This window comes from Triticum urartu, chromosome 1 (assembly GCF_003073215.2).
Source record: "Triticum urartu cultivar G1812 chromosome 1, Tu2.1, whole genome shotgun sequence".
Taxonomy (NCBI): domain Eukaryota; kingdom Viridiplantae; phylum Streptophyta; class Magnoliopsida; order Poales; family Poaceae; genus Triticum; species Triticum urartu.
Genome location: NC_053022.1, coordinates 553,695,450 through 553,710,855, shown reverse-complemented (window position 1 = coordinate 553,710,855; position 15,406 = coordinate 553,695,450). Strand labels below are relative to the sequence as shown.

General features: G+C 44.4%; 2 protein-coding genes across 2 annotated transcripts; both read left to right on the top strand.

Moving 5' to 3' along the window:
• Positions 1 to 11,331: 11,331 nt before the first annotated feature.
• LOC125539069 (D-alanine--D-alanine ligase-like) lies at positions 11,332 to 12,017 on the top strand. Its single transcript, XM_048702438.1, has 3 exons — positions 11,332 to 11,616; positions 11,705 to 11,816; positions 11,896 to 12,017. The coding sequence occupies exons 1-3, from the start codon at positions 11,543 to 11,545 to the stop codon at positions 11,932 to 11,934; spliced, it is 225 nt and encodes a 74-aa protein (XP_048558395.1). The 5' UTR covers positions 11,332 to 11,542; the 3' UTR covers positions 11,935 to 12,017.
• Positions 12,018 to 13,434: 1,417 nt separating this feature from the next.
• On the top strand, positions 13,435 to 15,185 carry LOC125539060. Its single transcript, XM_048702426.1, has 3 exons — positions 13,435 to 14,231; positions 14,540 to 14,612; positions 14,690 to 15,185. Exons 1-3 carry the CDS (start codon positions 14,119 to 14,121, stop codon positions 14,828 to 14,830), a joined length of 327 nt encoding a protein of 108 aa, XP_048558383.1. The 5' UTR covers positions 13,435 to 14,118; the 3' UTR covers positions 14,831 to 15,185.
• Positions 15,186 to 15,406: the final 221 nt, after the last annotated feature.

The window sequence follows — 15,406 nt, the reverse complement described above, 5'->3', positions numbered from 1 at the left end:
GTGAGGGGTTCGATGCACTGTGCAGAGAGGGTTTCGGACCGTGCGATCGCATCGGACAACTCCGGAAGAGAAGAGGGGAAGGAGGATGGACTAGGTGTGCTGTGGCGAGACTGCGAGGGGGAGAAGAGAGAGAGAGGGCCCGGCATTTGTTTCCGGAGACCGAAAACGTCCGACGTAAATACCGGCTGTAATGCCGCTATAGTTTAATGGTAAGGCTATCAAACGAACTCCGAACGCGATGAAACTTGGCAGGCGGTCTGCCTACACTATAATAAGACCGCACGCCAACTCTCATCCCATTCCAAGAACATTTTCCGGCCACTTATAAAATACTATTTCAGACATGCCGCGAGCGCGTGCAAGTGTGTCTGGGCTCAGAACGGACAACGGAGAGAACGAGGGGGCCGGGACGGATGCAAATTTTGAAAACATGATGATGCAATGCATATGATGACATGGCAAGATGCAACACGCAAGCGAATGACAAGGCAACAACAACGAAAAACTGGGGAACACCTGGCACACCGGTCTCGGGGCGTTACAACACTCCACCACTACGAGAGGATCTCGTCCCGAGATCTAGAATGGCACTGGAGGGAAAACGAAAGAGAAAGAGAAGCGGTAAAACTAAGTTGCTTCTTTGACAAACGAGTGAAACCAAAGAACCTTGCGAGGTTGAACAAATTCGAGAAAAGAATACAACGAAGGTGAACTAGGTCGAAAACACTCCGTTAGAAAAGAGGGACAAAGAGCATTGCGAAAACCCTTGAGGTTGAAGGGTAAGATATTTATTGAAAACACTCCGGTTAAAGAAGGGGATCAAGTAAGACCAAAATTCGGGCAGCACTCCGGTTGAAATGAAAATAATTGAATAAGAACTTGATAAGGAGACAGAACTTGAAAAGAGGGCACGACACTCCGGTTAAATGAATAAGCAAGAAAGGAACAAGGTTGAAGATAGCAACATCACAATGACTCCGGAACAAAAGAATAGAAGATGGATAATTGAAATAGGGGAATTGAGGAGAAAATGCCAACTTCTGCCACAAAAGAGCTTGAAAGGCATCTTTAGGAGAAGGGTCGAACAGAATTGTTGTAAAAAACAACAACGAAAAGAGTGATTTTGATATGGTCTTATGGAATACAACTCAAACATTATGAGGTGACCACCTGCCACTCACGGGAAGAAGAATTGGATTGGCATGAACAAGGAGACGAGAAGCTTATCACCGGAAGGATATATGAAGAACTTGGATCATATATAAGCATCATAATAACAGCCATCCTTAGGGAAGGCTTAAGGTGAAATATAACCCAAGATAACTCCAATGACGAGATTGATGGATTTGAAATATCTCATTCCTGACAACATGTGAATCAAGAAACATGGATTCAAATTATCAAGAATGACAAAATACCATCTCCAATGATATGGTAGAAAGAAAATGCACTTCAGAGTGCAAGATGAAGAATGCTTGAGCTCCTTAGAAAAGAATCTCAATGAACTCTTGGAGAGGGGATATAAATCCTTGATGAACCATCAAGTATAGCCTCCATGAAGAAACTCCGGTAAAACAAAAGAATGATCAAACGGAAAAAAGTGTAGTTGAAAACACAAGGTGAAGCCTTGCAATGATATAGATGGAGCTTCACGACGAGATAATGCGGAAAAGCTTGGAACTCCAGAAAAGAAAAGATGAAACAAGTTCGACCGAGAATTTTGATGAGGCTCTGGAATAAGGAATTGAATTTACTCGATGAATCAAGAATAAGAATTACATTATGCTTATCCTTCACCAATTAAATTGATGACAATCAACGGATTTGACATATTACTTATTCTCGTAGAAAGGATTAAGATAGCTACAGCGCAAACTTGAGAAAGTCTTCCACGAACCACTGGAAGGATTGAAACAACGAATAAATTGATATGATAATGAAGGAAAAGAAATATTTGGAGAACCACCGTAAGAATTGAAAAAGAACGAATAAAACCTAAAGAAACACCGGGAAGAATTAAGCAAATGAACGAAGACGCTTGAGAGAATTTAGATACATGAGAGAGAAGAGATCACGAGCTGATTAGAGATCACTTGATGCACCGGTAAAATTTGAGAATGATAGCTGAAAGCTGAGAATGAATAAACTCTGAGATGATGGACTCCGGAGAAGCAAACTGAAAAGAATCTTGAAATGCTCCGGATAGGTGAAAAGAATTCTCACGATCAAAACAATTACGAGAGGATGGCAACAAGCTAGAATCATGAATCTTGAAGAGAATGGAGCAAGATTGAGAGAAAATCTTCTTCGGTCTCCAAAATATGAGAATTACGACGAGAAACACCACCATGAATTGTTGAGGCACTGGAATAAAGAAGAATATAAAAGTTGAATCAACGATGAAATGAATTTGAAAGATCTTGGAGAAGGACATTTGACTGATGATAATTCATTCTTGCGTCAAACTTCGAAAAGAATTTAGGATAGCTCCGGGAAAATAGAAGAGTCAGTTAAGATCCTGGGAAAATACCTGTGGGTTAGGGCTCACTCAAAAGAAACACCGTAGAACAATTCAAAAGAGAGAAAGCAACGGTTGAATTACATGGCTTGAATGAGATAAAAATCTCGAAATAGGTTGAGCGGATCTTGGATGACAAGACGAGCCTTTTGAGATATCTTCAGCACTCCGGAACAATTGAACAGCGAGAGGTGAATGATTAAGGATTGCACCGGCATGAGAAGGTATTTGAAGCGAGGAAAAAGGATATGATCCACAAAGCTTGACTTGGTTCCACCGGAGAAGAAAAGAACGAAAGATGATGAACTTGAAGCTCTGTTAGAATCTTCATGAGAATCACCGGATAAGGATATTGATTGAAAAGAAAGGAGAGACTTCACATCAGTAAAATGGATACTTGATTAAGAAATCTGAGTTCTCGAAGAAAAGGGGTGGGAGGGCGGGAAAAACAAAGACAATTTGGGATGGATGAAACGAACACCGTAGAGAAAGCTGAGATTGAAACTTGCGGATGTTGAAATGTTTGGATCCACTTGAAGAGAAACACACCGGTGAAAAAGGATTGATAAGACAATCTTGATGATCAAGAAGGATTGGTATCCACATCGGAGTATGAGAACACCATTTGGGGAAGGTATGGAATCAACATTTGACATCGAAGCAACTCGAATACCACAACTCAAAAACAAAAACAAAGGATTGGCTTGCAGAATAAGCCAGAACAAACATATGATAGAGATTTCGTCCGAAGTTCTCGTGGTGGGGCCTACACGGGCTCGGTCGTACAGCACCATTATGTACAAGGCAGTGCACATGACATACGAAGCGTCCCCGAGTCGGCATAGCCAAGGACTCTTTAAGACACAAAGAGACCACTGTAAAACCAACCGTGAATAGGCGGACCACTAGACGTCGAACCCCAATTTCATATCATACATCTGTCGGAAAGATATCCTAAGAGCTACTTGATTTCCCACCTATGAAACTCCCGAACCTTTCCGGTTATGCAATCAGGTGTTGGGGATACAGGGGAAGCATAATATCTCACCCAAACTAACAAATCCTACATCCAGTTGTATCCATCCTTCAACACATAACCAAGAAACCTTCGGAAATCATCTACCTCAACCTTCGAAAAGCATCCATTATACAAGTTATGGCGATACTCCCGAACTCCCGCCCCAGTACTGGGTGGCGTCGAGGTTATCTCACCAACGAACTACATAAAAGAGATTTTCGATGTCGGCGTACTAAACTCAGGTATTCCAGAACTGCAACGATAATATTATGATGACAACACCTCAGAGCTCAACTCCCCGGGACACTTCCACTAAACCCTTGACAGGAGGCACCAAGACAATGTTCTCATCATAAAACCATGGGAACGATTCCAAGATACCCGCGTGATCCTAAAAATTTTTTTAGTGAAATTTGAAAAGAGAAGAGTCAAAACTCTACGTCAGGATGCCTTACCAGAGTGATGAGGAGACTGGGAAGTAAAAAGAATTCCTAAACTCTCTGATATATAATTCCTAATTGACTCAAAACATTTTTCTAGACACAACTCGGTCGCTAAAAACGATCAAGCAATGGGGCTCCTAAGGTCGGGGAAGGCTCTGATACCAACTTGTCACACCCTCGATGCGACTATATCTCCCACGTGTCGAGGCACGACTTAGAGGCCTAATCGCATTGAAGGCATATGTCGCAAGTGAGGTAATCTTCACACAACCCATGTAATATAATAAGGGAAAGAGATACATAGTTGGCTTACAATCGCCACTTCACCCAATTACATGAATAAAGCACTACATCAATCAGATACAATCTAGGCCTGACTACGGAGCCAAAATAAAAGAAGAACCCCAAATGCGACAAAAGGTCCCCGATCGACCCCAACTGGGCTCCACTACTGATCAACTAAAACGAAACAACACAAAGGACAAGATCTTCATCGAGCTTGGTTGCGTCATCTGCTCGGATCAACGGCACCTGCAAGCTGGTTTTGGAAGTAACTGTGAGCCACGGGGACTCAGCAATCTCGCACCCTCGCGATCAAGACTATTTAAGCTTATGGGAAAGGTAAAAGTATGAGGTGGAGCTGCAGCAAGCGACTAGCATATATGGTGGCTAACATACGCAAATGGGAGCGAGAAGAGAAGGCAAGGCACGGTCGATGAAAGTATGATCAAGAAGTGAGCCTAAAACAACCTACGTCAAGCATAACTCCAACAACCGTGTTCACTTCCCGGACTCCACCGGAAAGAGACCATCACAGTTACACACGCGGTTGATTCATTTTAATTAAGGTCGACTTCAGGTTTTCTACAACCGGACGTTAACAAATTCCCATCTGCCCATAACCGCGGGCACGGCTTTCGAAAGTTCAAATCCCTGCAGGGGTGTCCCAACTTAGCCCATCACAAGCTCTCATGGTCAACGAAGGAATAGACCTCCTCCAGAGAAATTTCTATCAGACTCGGTATCTCGGTACAACAAGACATCCTCGACAATGGTAAAACAAGTCCAGCAAGACCACCCGATGCGCCGACATCCCGATAGGAGCTGCACATATCTCGTTCTCAGGGCAACACCGGATAAGCAATCCGTACAACTAAAACCAGCCCTCGAGTTTCCCCGAGGTGGCGCTGCAAGGGGCTCTAGTTTGGACCAACACTTAGACAAGCACTGGCCCGGGGGGGGTTTAAAATAAGATGACCCTTGGGATGCGCGACTCCCAAGGGAAAAAGGCTAGGAGGCGAATGGTAAAACCAAGGTTGGGCCTTGCTGGAGGAGTTTTATTCAAAGCGAACTGTCAAGGGGTTCCCATTATAACCCAACCGCGTAAGGAACGCAAAATCCTGGAACATAACACCGATATGACGGAAACTAGGGCGGCAAGAATGGAACAAAACACCAGGCATAAGGCCGAGCCTTCCACCCTTTACCAAGTATATAGATGCATTAATTAAATAAGATATATAGTGATATCCCAACAAATAAACATGTTCCAACAAGGAACAAACTTCAATCTTCACCTGCAACTAACAACGCTATAAGAGGGGCTGAGCAAGCGGTAACATAGCCAAGCAACGGTTTGCTAGGACAAGGTGGGTTAGAGGTTTGGTTCAACAATATGGAAGGCATGATAAGCAAGTGGTAGGTATCGCAGCATAGGCATAGCAAAAGAGCGAGCATCTAGCAAGCAAAGATAGAAGTGATTTCGAGGGTATGATCATCTTGCCTGAGATCCCGCAAGGAAGAAGAATGAGTCCACGAAGAAGACACACGGACGTAGTCGAACGGGTCCTCACAAACGCAACGTTATCGGAACCAACCCAAAGAAGCAACACCGGAAAGAAGCAAACAATCATGGTAAACAACCATCACATAATCATGGCACGATGCGCAATCAAATATGATGCATGTCCGGTTTAATGATAAATGACATGGCAAAATGCACAAGCAATACTACAAATTAAGTGGAGCTCAATATGCCACGGAGTTGCATATTGACGAAACACCACGATAAGTTATTTAGTTCGATCCCGTTTATGTATCCAACAATATTAAATGTTTGTTAAACATGGCAAGAGGGTGAAGCAAAATAAACTACCTATCTAGTCAAGTTTAAATGAGGCCGGAAGCAACAAAACAACAAGTCCAGAAACTCCTCATATGCATCTATTAGGTTTGGTACTGTTCTGCCCTAAACACAATTTTAGAGTTGTTAAACATGCAAAGTGAGTACACCATGTTAAACTAGGCAAAATTATACCCCATTTACATATAAAGTTTATTAAATTTGTAGTTACGGTTATTTAGTTATGAATTAAATCATTTTAGCATGGCATAGGAGTAAATTTAACCAAACATCATTTTAAACATTTTAAACATGGATGAAAGTGACATATTATTACACCAGACAAAATTCTGAGCAAGTTTCATATATAAATCATTTTAATCCGATGCACGAATTGTGAGTTATTATATGCATGACAATGAGGGTTTTTCTGTAAAAAACTGCAGTCTCTGGATAATAGGCAAAATCGTCTGGAGGAAAAAAAATGACATGGGCTAAAACTGCTGGACCAGGTGCATAGGAGACTTGAGGGAGGGCCTGCTCACTCATGGGCTAAGGCCCGGTTCGACACAACAGAGGAGGAGAAGGGCCGGCCCAGGGAACGGAGGGCACTGCTGGAGCCGGGGCGAGGCCGGCCCACACGCGTGCGAGGGAGGCAGCCCAGGCGATGCTCGTCCTCTGCTCGACAGAGCCAGAACGGCGGCGCTGAAGGTCAACGGCGAGGCGGCAGCGGGTCTCCGGGGGAGGAGGGAGGAGGATCCCATCGGGGATGGAAGGATCAGGGCGGTGGGGGCCGGATCCTACCGGATCCATCGCCGGAGCAGGGCGGCAGCAGGGAGCCAACGATGAATCTCCATGGCGGTGGCGGCGAGGAGCACTGCAGGGGAAAGGAGAGAGGTTAGGGAGAGGCAGGGAGATGTAGAGGAGGGGCGGCGGAGCTGGCCTGAGGCTCGGCAGCGGCGGAGCCAGCCGGCAGTGGCGGAGCGACGGTGCTGGCGAGCACACGGGACGGCGGCTTGGGATCGAGGAACGGAGCGCGGTGGTTGGTCAGGCATGGAAATAGATGAGATACAGTGCGGCGATGGCGGCTAGGAGGATCCCTAGGAAAAAGGGGTTAGGTTCAAAATGGACTAGGGATAGACTAAATATATACATCACGGATTAGGTTAGGGGCTATCTCGACCCTACGATCGCAATCGGACGATTGCGAATAAAATAGCTAGGAAGTCCAACTAAGAAAACGGTGACGTTTTGTAGACGTTTGGGGATGATCCGGACACAACGGTGGCGACACCTCGGGTCGGGTCCGGGACAACTTTCGGACGCTCACGTGAGGGGTTCGATGCACTGTGCAGAGAGGGTTTCGGACCGTGCGATCGCATCGGACAACTCCGGAAGCAAAGAGGGGCAGGAGGATGGACTAGGTGGGCTGTGGCGAGACTGGGAGGGGGAGAAGAGAGAGAGAGGGCCCGGCATCTGTTTCCGGAGACCGAAAACGTCCGACCTAAGGTTTATCAATCCATAGGACGCGTAGGATGAAGATGGTTTCTCTCAAGCAACCCTGCAAACAAATAACAAAGAGTCTCTTGTGTCCCCAACACACCCAATACAATGGTAAATTGTATAGGTGCACTAGTTCGGCGAAGAGATGGTGAAACAAGTGGTATATGTATAGTAGATAAAGGTATTTGTAATCTGAAATAATAAAAATAGCAATGTACCAAGTGATAAAAGTGAGCGTAAACGGTATTGCAATGATAGGAAATAGGGCCTAGGGTTCATACTTTCGCTAGTGTAAGTTCCCTCAACAATACTATCCCTCAACATGCAACAAAGAGTCACTCCAAAGTCACTAATAGCGGAGAGCAAACGAAGAGATTATGGTAGGGTACGAAACCACCTCAAAGTTATTCTTTCCAATAAATCCATTGGGCTATTCCTATAAGTGTCACAAACAGCCCTAGAGTTCGTACTAGAATAACACCTTAAGATACAAATCAACCAAAACCCTAATGTCACATAGATACTCCAATGTCACCTCAAGTATCCGTGGGTATGATTATACGATATGCATCACACAATATCAGATTCATCTATTCAACCAACACATAGAACCTCAAAGAGTGCCCCAAAGTTTCTACCAGAGAATCACGATGAAAACGTGTGCCAACCTCTATGCATAGGTTCATGGGCGGAACCCGCAAGTTGATCACCAAAACATACATCAAGTGAATCACGCGATATCCCATTGTCACCACATATATCCACGACAAGACATACATCAAGTGTTCTCAAATCTTTAAAGACTCAATCCGATAATATAACTTCAAAGGGGAAACTCAATTCATTACAAGAGAGTAGAGGGGGGAAGAAACATCATAGGATCCAAATATAATAGCAAAGCTCGCGATACATCAAGATCGTATCACCTCAAGAACACGAGAGAGAGATCAAACACATAGCTACTGGTACATACCCTCAGCCCCGAGGGAGAACTACTCCCTCCTCGTCATGGAGAGGACCGGGATGATGAAGATGGCCACCGGAGAAGGATTCCCCTCCAGCAGGGTGCCGGAACGGGTCTAGATTGGCTTTTGGTGGCTACGGAGGCTTCTGGCGGCAGAACTCCCGATCTAATCTATGTTCTGGAGGTTTTAGGGAGTTATATAGGCAGAAGAAGCATGTCAGGGGAGCCACGGGGGGCCCATGAGGCAGGGGGCGCGCCCTAGGGGGGTGGGCGCGCCCCCCACCCTCGTGGTCAGCTCCCGTATCTTCTGATGTGAGGTCCAAGTCCATCAGGTATGTTTCCTTCCAAAAATAACTTCTCCAGTTGATTTCTTTCCGTTTCGACTCCGTCTGATATTCCTTTTCTTCGAAACACTGAAATAGGCATAAAACAACAAATCTGGGCTAGGCCTCCGGTTAATAGGTTAGTCCCAAAAATAATATAAAAGTGGATAATAAAGCCCAATATTGCCCAAAACAGTAGATAATATAGCATGGAGCAATCAAAAATTATAGATACGTTGGAGACTTATCACTTCCTCCCCTGCATCTTCTTAAACTCGAGCCCGAGCTATAACGTGCCCCCGCCGTTGCTAGTAGCTCCTGTCGCTGCCGTCCCATGTAGTTGCCATGGCCAGAGGCCTTTTCCATGGTTGCCGAGCACGACAACTAGCTCCTGGAGACCCCTACACACTGTAACACCCCTCACCTCCCTCCCGCTAGTACACCGTAGCCACACCCACCTGCACCCGAGCGCTGCCCACGCCTGGACAGCGACGACCACGACTGACCGCACCTCACCGCCCCTGCCTTGCACCCTAGCCGCGCCCATCCGCGCTCGCGCCCGCTGTTGCTACTCTGTTGTTCGTGTGCAACTGCCGCCGCCGCCACTGCATTTGCTTCTACGTCGTGCCGCTTCGCTGCTGCCGGCTCCCGCCTGGCCGCGCCCTCGCGTGCCTGGCCCCGCGCCCGAGCACCCGCACACTCGCTAGCCTGCAGCGCCACCACTGCCATCTCGAACGCTCGCCGGTGCCGTAGTCGGCGCTCGGCCTGACGGCAACCGCTCGTGGCCGCAACCGCCCGCCTCCGTCTGCCGCGCCACCCCGTGACCACGACGGCGTGCGTGTGCACCGCTTCTTGCTGTAATGCTGCTGCTACTAGTGCAGCGCTGCTACAGTAACATTCAGTTACTGTAGCAGCTGCTAGCTTTTCTAAAACTACACTGGTTAGCCCTCTAAACAGCCTCAAAATAGGAACTAAACAAAGCTCAACATAGCTAAAATAAATATGTGCGGGTAGTACACTTGTCAAGGTTCAATTCTTTCCATTGGATCATATCCAAAAGTTGCCTGGATTAATTCCTATGAAAATGACAAAATTCTATGTTCTGTTAACTGGCAGAACTAAAAACAGATATACTAACATAGCAACTTTGGAGTAGAAAATAAACAATTTACAGGGGTCTAACAATGATGCAATTGATACCATCTTGTTGACCACAGGAAAGTGATCAATATTGATATAAGGCACCAATTCATGGGATGAATAGAACACTAGTTATAGCCTCTGGAAAACAGCTAAATTGAACATATAAACCCTCAAGAACTGCTAGGCACGAGGAAGCCATCCATGTCGCCCCGTATAGCGCTGTGCCGCGTGTAAATTCGCCCCGTATAGTGTTGTGCCACCGCGTGTAAATCAATGTCCTCCCAGGGGCATTTTCATCATTTCACGCATTGAACATATAAAGGCCAGACAACGCAGTGAGCGAGCAGAACGAAGCCAGCCCGTGACCTAGTCCGGCACCAACCGCAGACGCCTCCGCCTCTCCTGTCGCCGCCGCCTCCTCCTCTCCTGCTTCCGCTGCCTCCTCTCCTCCACTTCTCTCCTCCTCCCGTCGAAGAGCTAACGCGTGGTCACTGTTGTCACTCGCCCCTCTCCTGCTCCCACGTCTTCGACCCCGCCCTCGCCAGCTCCCGATGCTCTGTCGAGTGGAGAAGAGGGGTGTGGCAGAGAAGGAGACCGGAGGATGGCGATGGGGGAAGGAGCAGCAGGGTTGGAGCACCCTGGCCATCGTACCCATCCCCAACGCCTCACCCGCTTCCTCCGCACCTCGCCCCGTTCCCCTCCTTCCATGCTCTCCACTACGCCTCCTGCTCTCCTTCAGTTTTTCTCTTTGGCGATGCTGGCAAAGAAAGTGCACACGAGCGGTGGATCCGTGCCGGAGAAGGGTGGCGGTGACTACGCTCCCGTCGTGGTGGGGTGCAGCCACCGGGAAGATAAAGTAGGTCTCCCGCCCGTCTCCGCCTCTCACCGCGCCCTTGCTTGTTGGTTGCTTGTTGGTTCGCTGATGAGGAATGCTGGATGCAGGGTGAGGACTTGTTGGTGAGCTGCGATACATCGACTGCGGCATGAACGAGTTCGCAATATTGCCGGCGCAGGTGAGCTACCTATCTTCTTAACTGCTCTTATTAATTCCTTAAGTGAATATTCATTCATTCGCTGCTTTGCTGTGCTGCTAATGCATTTATCTAAACTGAATCCGGCGATGCATTATCAGAGGATCCCGCTTTGATTTCTTTATAAATAATCTGATAATCATATACTCCATCCGTCCCCTAATATAAGAGCGTTTTTGACACTCAGCCAGAGTATTAGTTTTACTGTACTGTATTCGCTTGTCTGAAATCATTCAGTAACGTTTCTTAGCTGAATATTTTGTCATTCGCTGCTTACTTGTGGTGTTAGTTAGTTTGTCTGAACTGAATCTGCCGATGCATTATCTGAACCCACTTTCATGTCTCTCTACACATGGTCATACAATAATTCCCTTGGTTGAATTCTGATTAAACAATTGCCTACTTTGTTTGGTTTGATTGGGATACCCTCATGGATAAAAGGTATTATTTTATTGATTGGAGCACTCTGTTTGTAAAATGACACTCTCTTGTGTTCCTACTCCACAGCTGTATTCCAACACCCCTTCAGACTTTCATTTCAAGCTTGAAAGGTGAGCTTACTGCCATGGTTTATTTCTCTTCCTTGCTAATGTTTAAGTCCATATCAAATTGTTCAGTTCTAAACTTCACTTTCTACAGTCTAGCACAAGAATTCGGCTCCCTGTGTGAATTCGTGGAGCATCTTGCTGCCAACGTTGACATTGTCTTCCCAGTGATACATGGGAAATTTGGTGAAGATGGTGGTATTCAGGTTCGGAGTTACCAACGAATGTTAAATATGCTTTACATGCAAGAGAAAATTATGCTGGTGCCATAGTTCATGCTTGCAGGTATTAGTGCACTTGATTTGGCACGGAACTGGCATGTAATGCTGACTGTGTCTTGGTTCTTTTATAAGAATCCCACATTGCTGCTGCTTTCTGTTGATGATGAGACGCTAACACCTACCAAATGGCTGGGCTTCGGTCATGCCGGGGTGCAGCTGCCGGGAAGATAAAGTAGGTCTGCAGCCCGTCTCCGCCTCTCACCGCGCCCTTACTGCCTCCATGGCCAAGCGCACGTTTTTTTTCTCTATCCCTCCATGGCGCTCGTTACCGGCGGGATACATTTGACACTATCTCAAATCCAGTTTATTTGACATGTGTTTGAAATGTATATTTAGCATAAAGATAATACTGCATTTCCTTAGGGACCTTAGTTTTGGCTCTGTTCTTGCTCATATTATAAGTAAAATATTAATACTTTATGTCTCCAGCCAGTTCTTGATCAAAGGAAGATGCATTAACAATTCGTGTCTCCAACCAGTTTAGATCATAGGAAACTATGGCATAATGCACTGCTGAATTTTCTTGTTAGTGCTCACTGACAATATTTGTTCTCACGTACGGTAATGCCTTTCGGTTAAACTAGGAATTAGTTCATTATTGAAAGGTTTCATCTGCATTTTTTTGCTTCATTCATTTTTGGTCTATTTATTTTGCATAGAAAACCATCTTTGGTATGCTTTAATAGGGCTTATTTAACACAGTACAAGCAAAATTGGAAGTAATAGCAAACCAACCATGAAAAGTTTGAGAGACCATGCAAACCACAAGAAATGATGTGCTACTGTTATTTTGCCATGATCTTGTGGCCCAATTCCAAGGCTCTATAAACTAATGTTAGCTACTTGCTTCTTTGGATGCCTTTCTTAGAGCCAGTGAGGAATATGGGGAAGACAGAGCCAGCAAGGAAGATGGCTCGGCCCTGCCGCTGATGCCCACCGGCTACTTCCGTCAGGCTCCGTCGTGGGAGGGGGCGCACCATTTTTGGGTTTTCCTTCCTACAGCTATCTTGACCATTTGCTTTGGAAGGAGTAATTCAACTCAGGAAGAACAAATAATTTGAGACTTTTTGTCTTTCCTACGATCTGTTCAGGTTGATCATTCTTTTTTATCCTGTCATTTTTTTATTTGCTTTCGCAATGTATTTGGGTTATTTCTTTTTTCTGGAGCTTGGGCATATTGGTTGTCTTGTTGGCTCTTTTTACCAGCAGTCTTTCCTTTTCAGTTTATGGGAGCGATTACTAGCTTACATGTATAGTTTAGTTATTAAGTTTCTACGTAAGTTCAACCTTAGAGTACAGATTTTGTATCTATTGCTTATTTAATCACTTGAGATCTATTTTCTCTGGTTCATATAGTATGTTAGCATTTAACTTGGAAACTGTATGCTTACTTCAAAATTGGAATGTGACTTTTGCTTTCTGATAGATTCAGTTATGGCATGGTTGCCTACTACTCAAAATGATTTTATAGCGTATCATAAATTTCAGGAACTGTATCACAACAGATCATTGGCATTGTAGCTTCAGTGGACATGTATCATTATCAATAAATAAGTTGGTTATAAAATATGCTTGAAGATTGCAACACAGAGAGATTACTTGGCAGACTAAAATAATTGGGAGCTTCTGATTGGACCCTTCAAGCAATAGTGTTGTTAATATGTTAATTATTAGATTATGTTACTAGAATAATTATTGGAGACACACGCATGCACACACACAAACACAATTATGTCCATTCATGTATTATATCCTTATATGCAAACTAATTTTTTCCCTTATACACAGGGATTTATGTTCTATGCTGGATGCATATTTTTGCACCCCTTTTGAAATTATTATGGTGCATATGTGATATACCTAGCTTGTACTCATTCCAACCGAAGGGGTGTGTCTTTAATTTCCCTTTTAAGAAGAAACCTTCTGCAGTGATATGTCTCTATATTGGCAAATGATTATGGTAGAAATACCAGGAAACTAATTGGAACTCATAAAGCTCATGAGCATCACGGAGCCAATAGTGTGATAAATTTTATTTTATGTCTGCAACTTTTGGTATCACAAAGCAAGGATGAACCCCCTACATTTTTTACACCTTTAACTACATTATTTGTTGTGCCATTGTGGATGTACCTACCAGATATTTGAATAAAATTTAGCCATTCAATATACATACCAGGAAATTTAGACGCTCTTGTTCGTTACAGGCATAAACACCTTACTGCAAATGTTCTTCGTGTCTCGCCTCCCCATCGTGATGGGTGGCTCCTACAGCTTCGCCATGCCAACCATCTCCATCATCTTGGCTGGACGCTACGACGTGTGGGAGATCCTCACGAGGTACTTACTACCTAGCAGAATTGACTTCTTACCACATAAGAGTTGTTGTACGCAAGCTAAGAAATTTGTGTCACTGCAATAGATAAAATTGGTTCTTTACTAATTAACCATTGTTTGTTTGATGTTTTATTTGTGAAATTTGATTACTACTATTTTGATCTTGAGAAGAACATGGCAGCACCTGCAGATTAAACAACCAGTATATCTCTACTTATTAGCTTCATGATGTGTCTATTTCTTTCGCTATCATTGCAGAAACTTTTTTATTGTGTATACTGCAATGTTGAGCTTTCAATTCTTTTACCCAGTTTAACACATATTGGAGGGTGGGAGGATATACCGGTGCAATGGATGAACCAAGACTACCAAGAGGTCAATTGCGTGAGTATATGCCAACTTGAGTACATATGGCATGAGACTGACGCCGATTAGTTCCTCCCTGAATGCTTGACTGCCAGGTCTTCTTTCATCAGAAATTGTTGTGCACTGATAATTTTGTTACTTCTCACCCTCCCTATTCAAACAGAATTCAAGCATATTACATGATGTATGTATATAAGAAGCTTAGTCATGTGTCAGGCTTTGCAAATAAAACTTAGAGCTCAAGTAGTTCAGAATCATACTGAATATCGCTTATCATGTATCTATAATAACAAGCATAACTGACTATGATTTTTTTAGGATATTATTTGCAGATTTTAGGAAAGGAAACCTGACAGAGTTTCAGGGAAGTGGAGTGAGTTCCCTATTTACATTTAAATTGTACTCCCTTCCTTCTTGAAAAGAAGGCATATCAGTTTTGGTCAAAGTCAAACAATGTATTGGTTTGCTCTTTTGCTACATGTTCTTAAATTATTGCATGATGCATCTCTAGGCGGTGAGACCAGAAGCTGGGTGATCAAAGCAACTACATGATGCATCTCTGACTATGTAGCTGTTTACCATAAGCTGGGTGATCAAAGCAATCTACATGACGCATCTCTGTCTATGTAGATGTTTACCATAAGCTGGGTGATCAAACCAATCTACATGATGCATCTCTGTCTATGTAGTTGTTTTACCATAAGCTGGGTGATCAAAGCAATCTACATGATGCATCTCTGTCTATGTAGCTGTTTACCATAAGCTGGGTGATCAAAACAATCTACATGATGCATCTCTGTCTATGTAGCTTT

What these genes read in the sequence shown, in the direction of transcription:
- LOC125539060 (XM_048702426.1), top strand. Translation starts at nt 14,119, where the DNA reads ATGTTCTTCGTGTCTCGCCTCCCCATCGTGATGGGTGGCTCCTACAGC. An exon ending in GTGTGGGAGATCCTCACGAG is followed by an intron (nt 14,232 to 14,539) that starts GTACTTACTACC and finishes TCTTTTACCCAG; the next exon opens with TTTAACACATATTGGAGGGT. An exon ending in ACTACCAAGAGGTCAATTGC is followed by an intron (nt 14,613 to 14,689) that starts GTGAGTATATGC and finishes CTTGACTGCCAG; the next exon opens with GTCTTCTTTCATCAGAAATT.
- LOC125539069 (XM_048702438.1), top strand. Translation starts at nt 11,543, where the DNA reads ATGACACTCTCTTGTGTTCCTACTCCACAGCTGTATTCCAACACCCCT. An exon ending in TTTCATTTCAAGCTTGAAAG is followed by an intron (nt 11,617 to 11,704) that starts GTGAGCTTACTG and finishes CACTTTCTACAG; the next exon opens with TCTAGCACAAGAATTCGGCT. An exon ending in GTGAAGATGGTGGTATTCAG is followed by an intron (nt 11,817 to 11,895) that starts GTTCGGAGTTAC and finishes TCATGCTTGCAG; the next exon opens with GTATTAGTGCACTTGATTTG.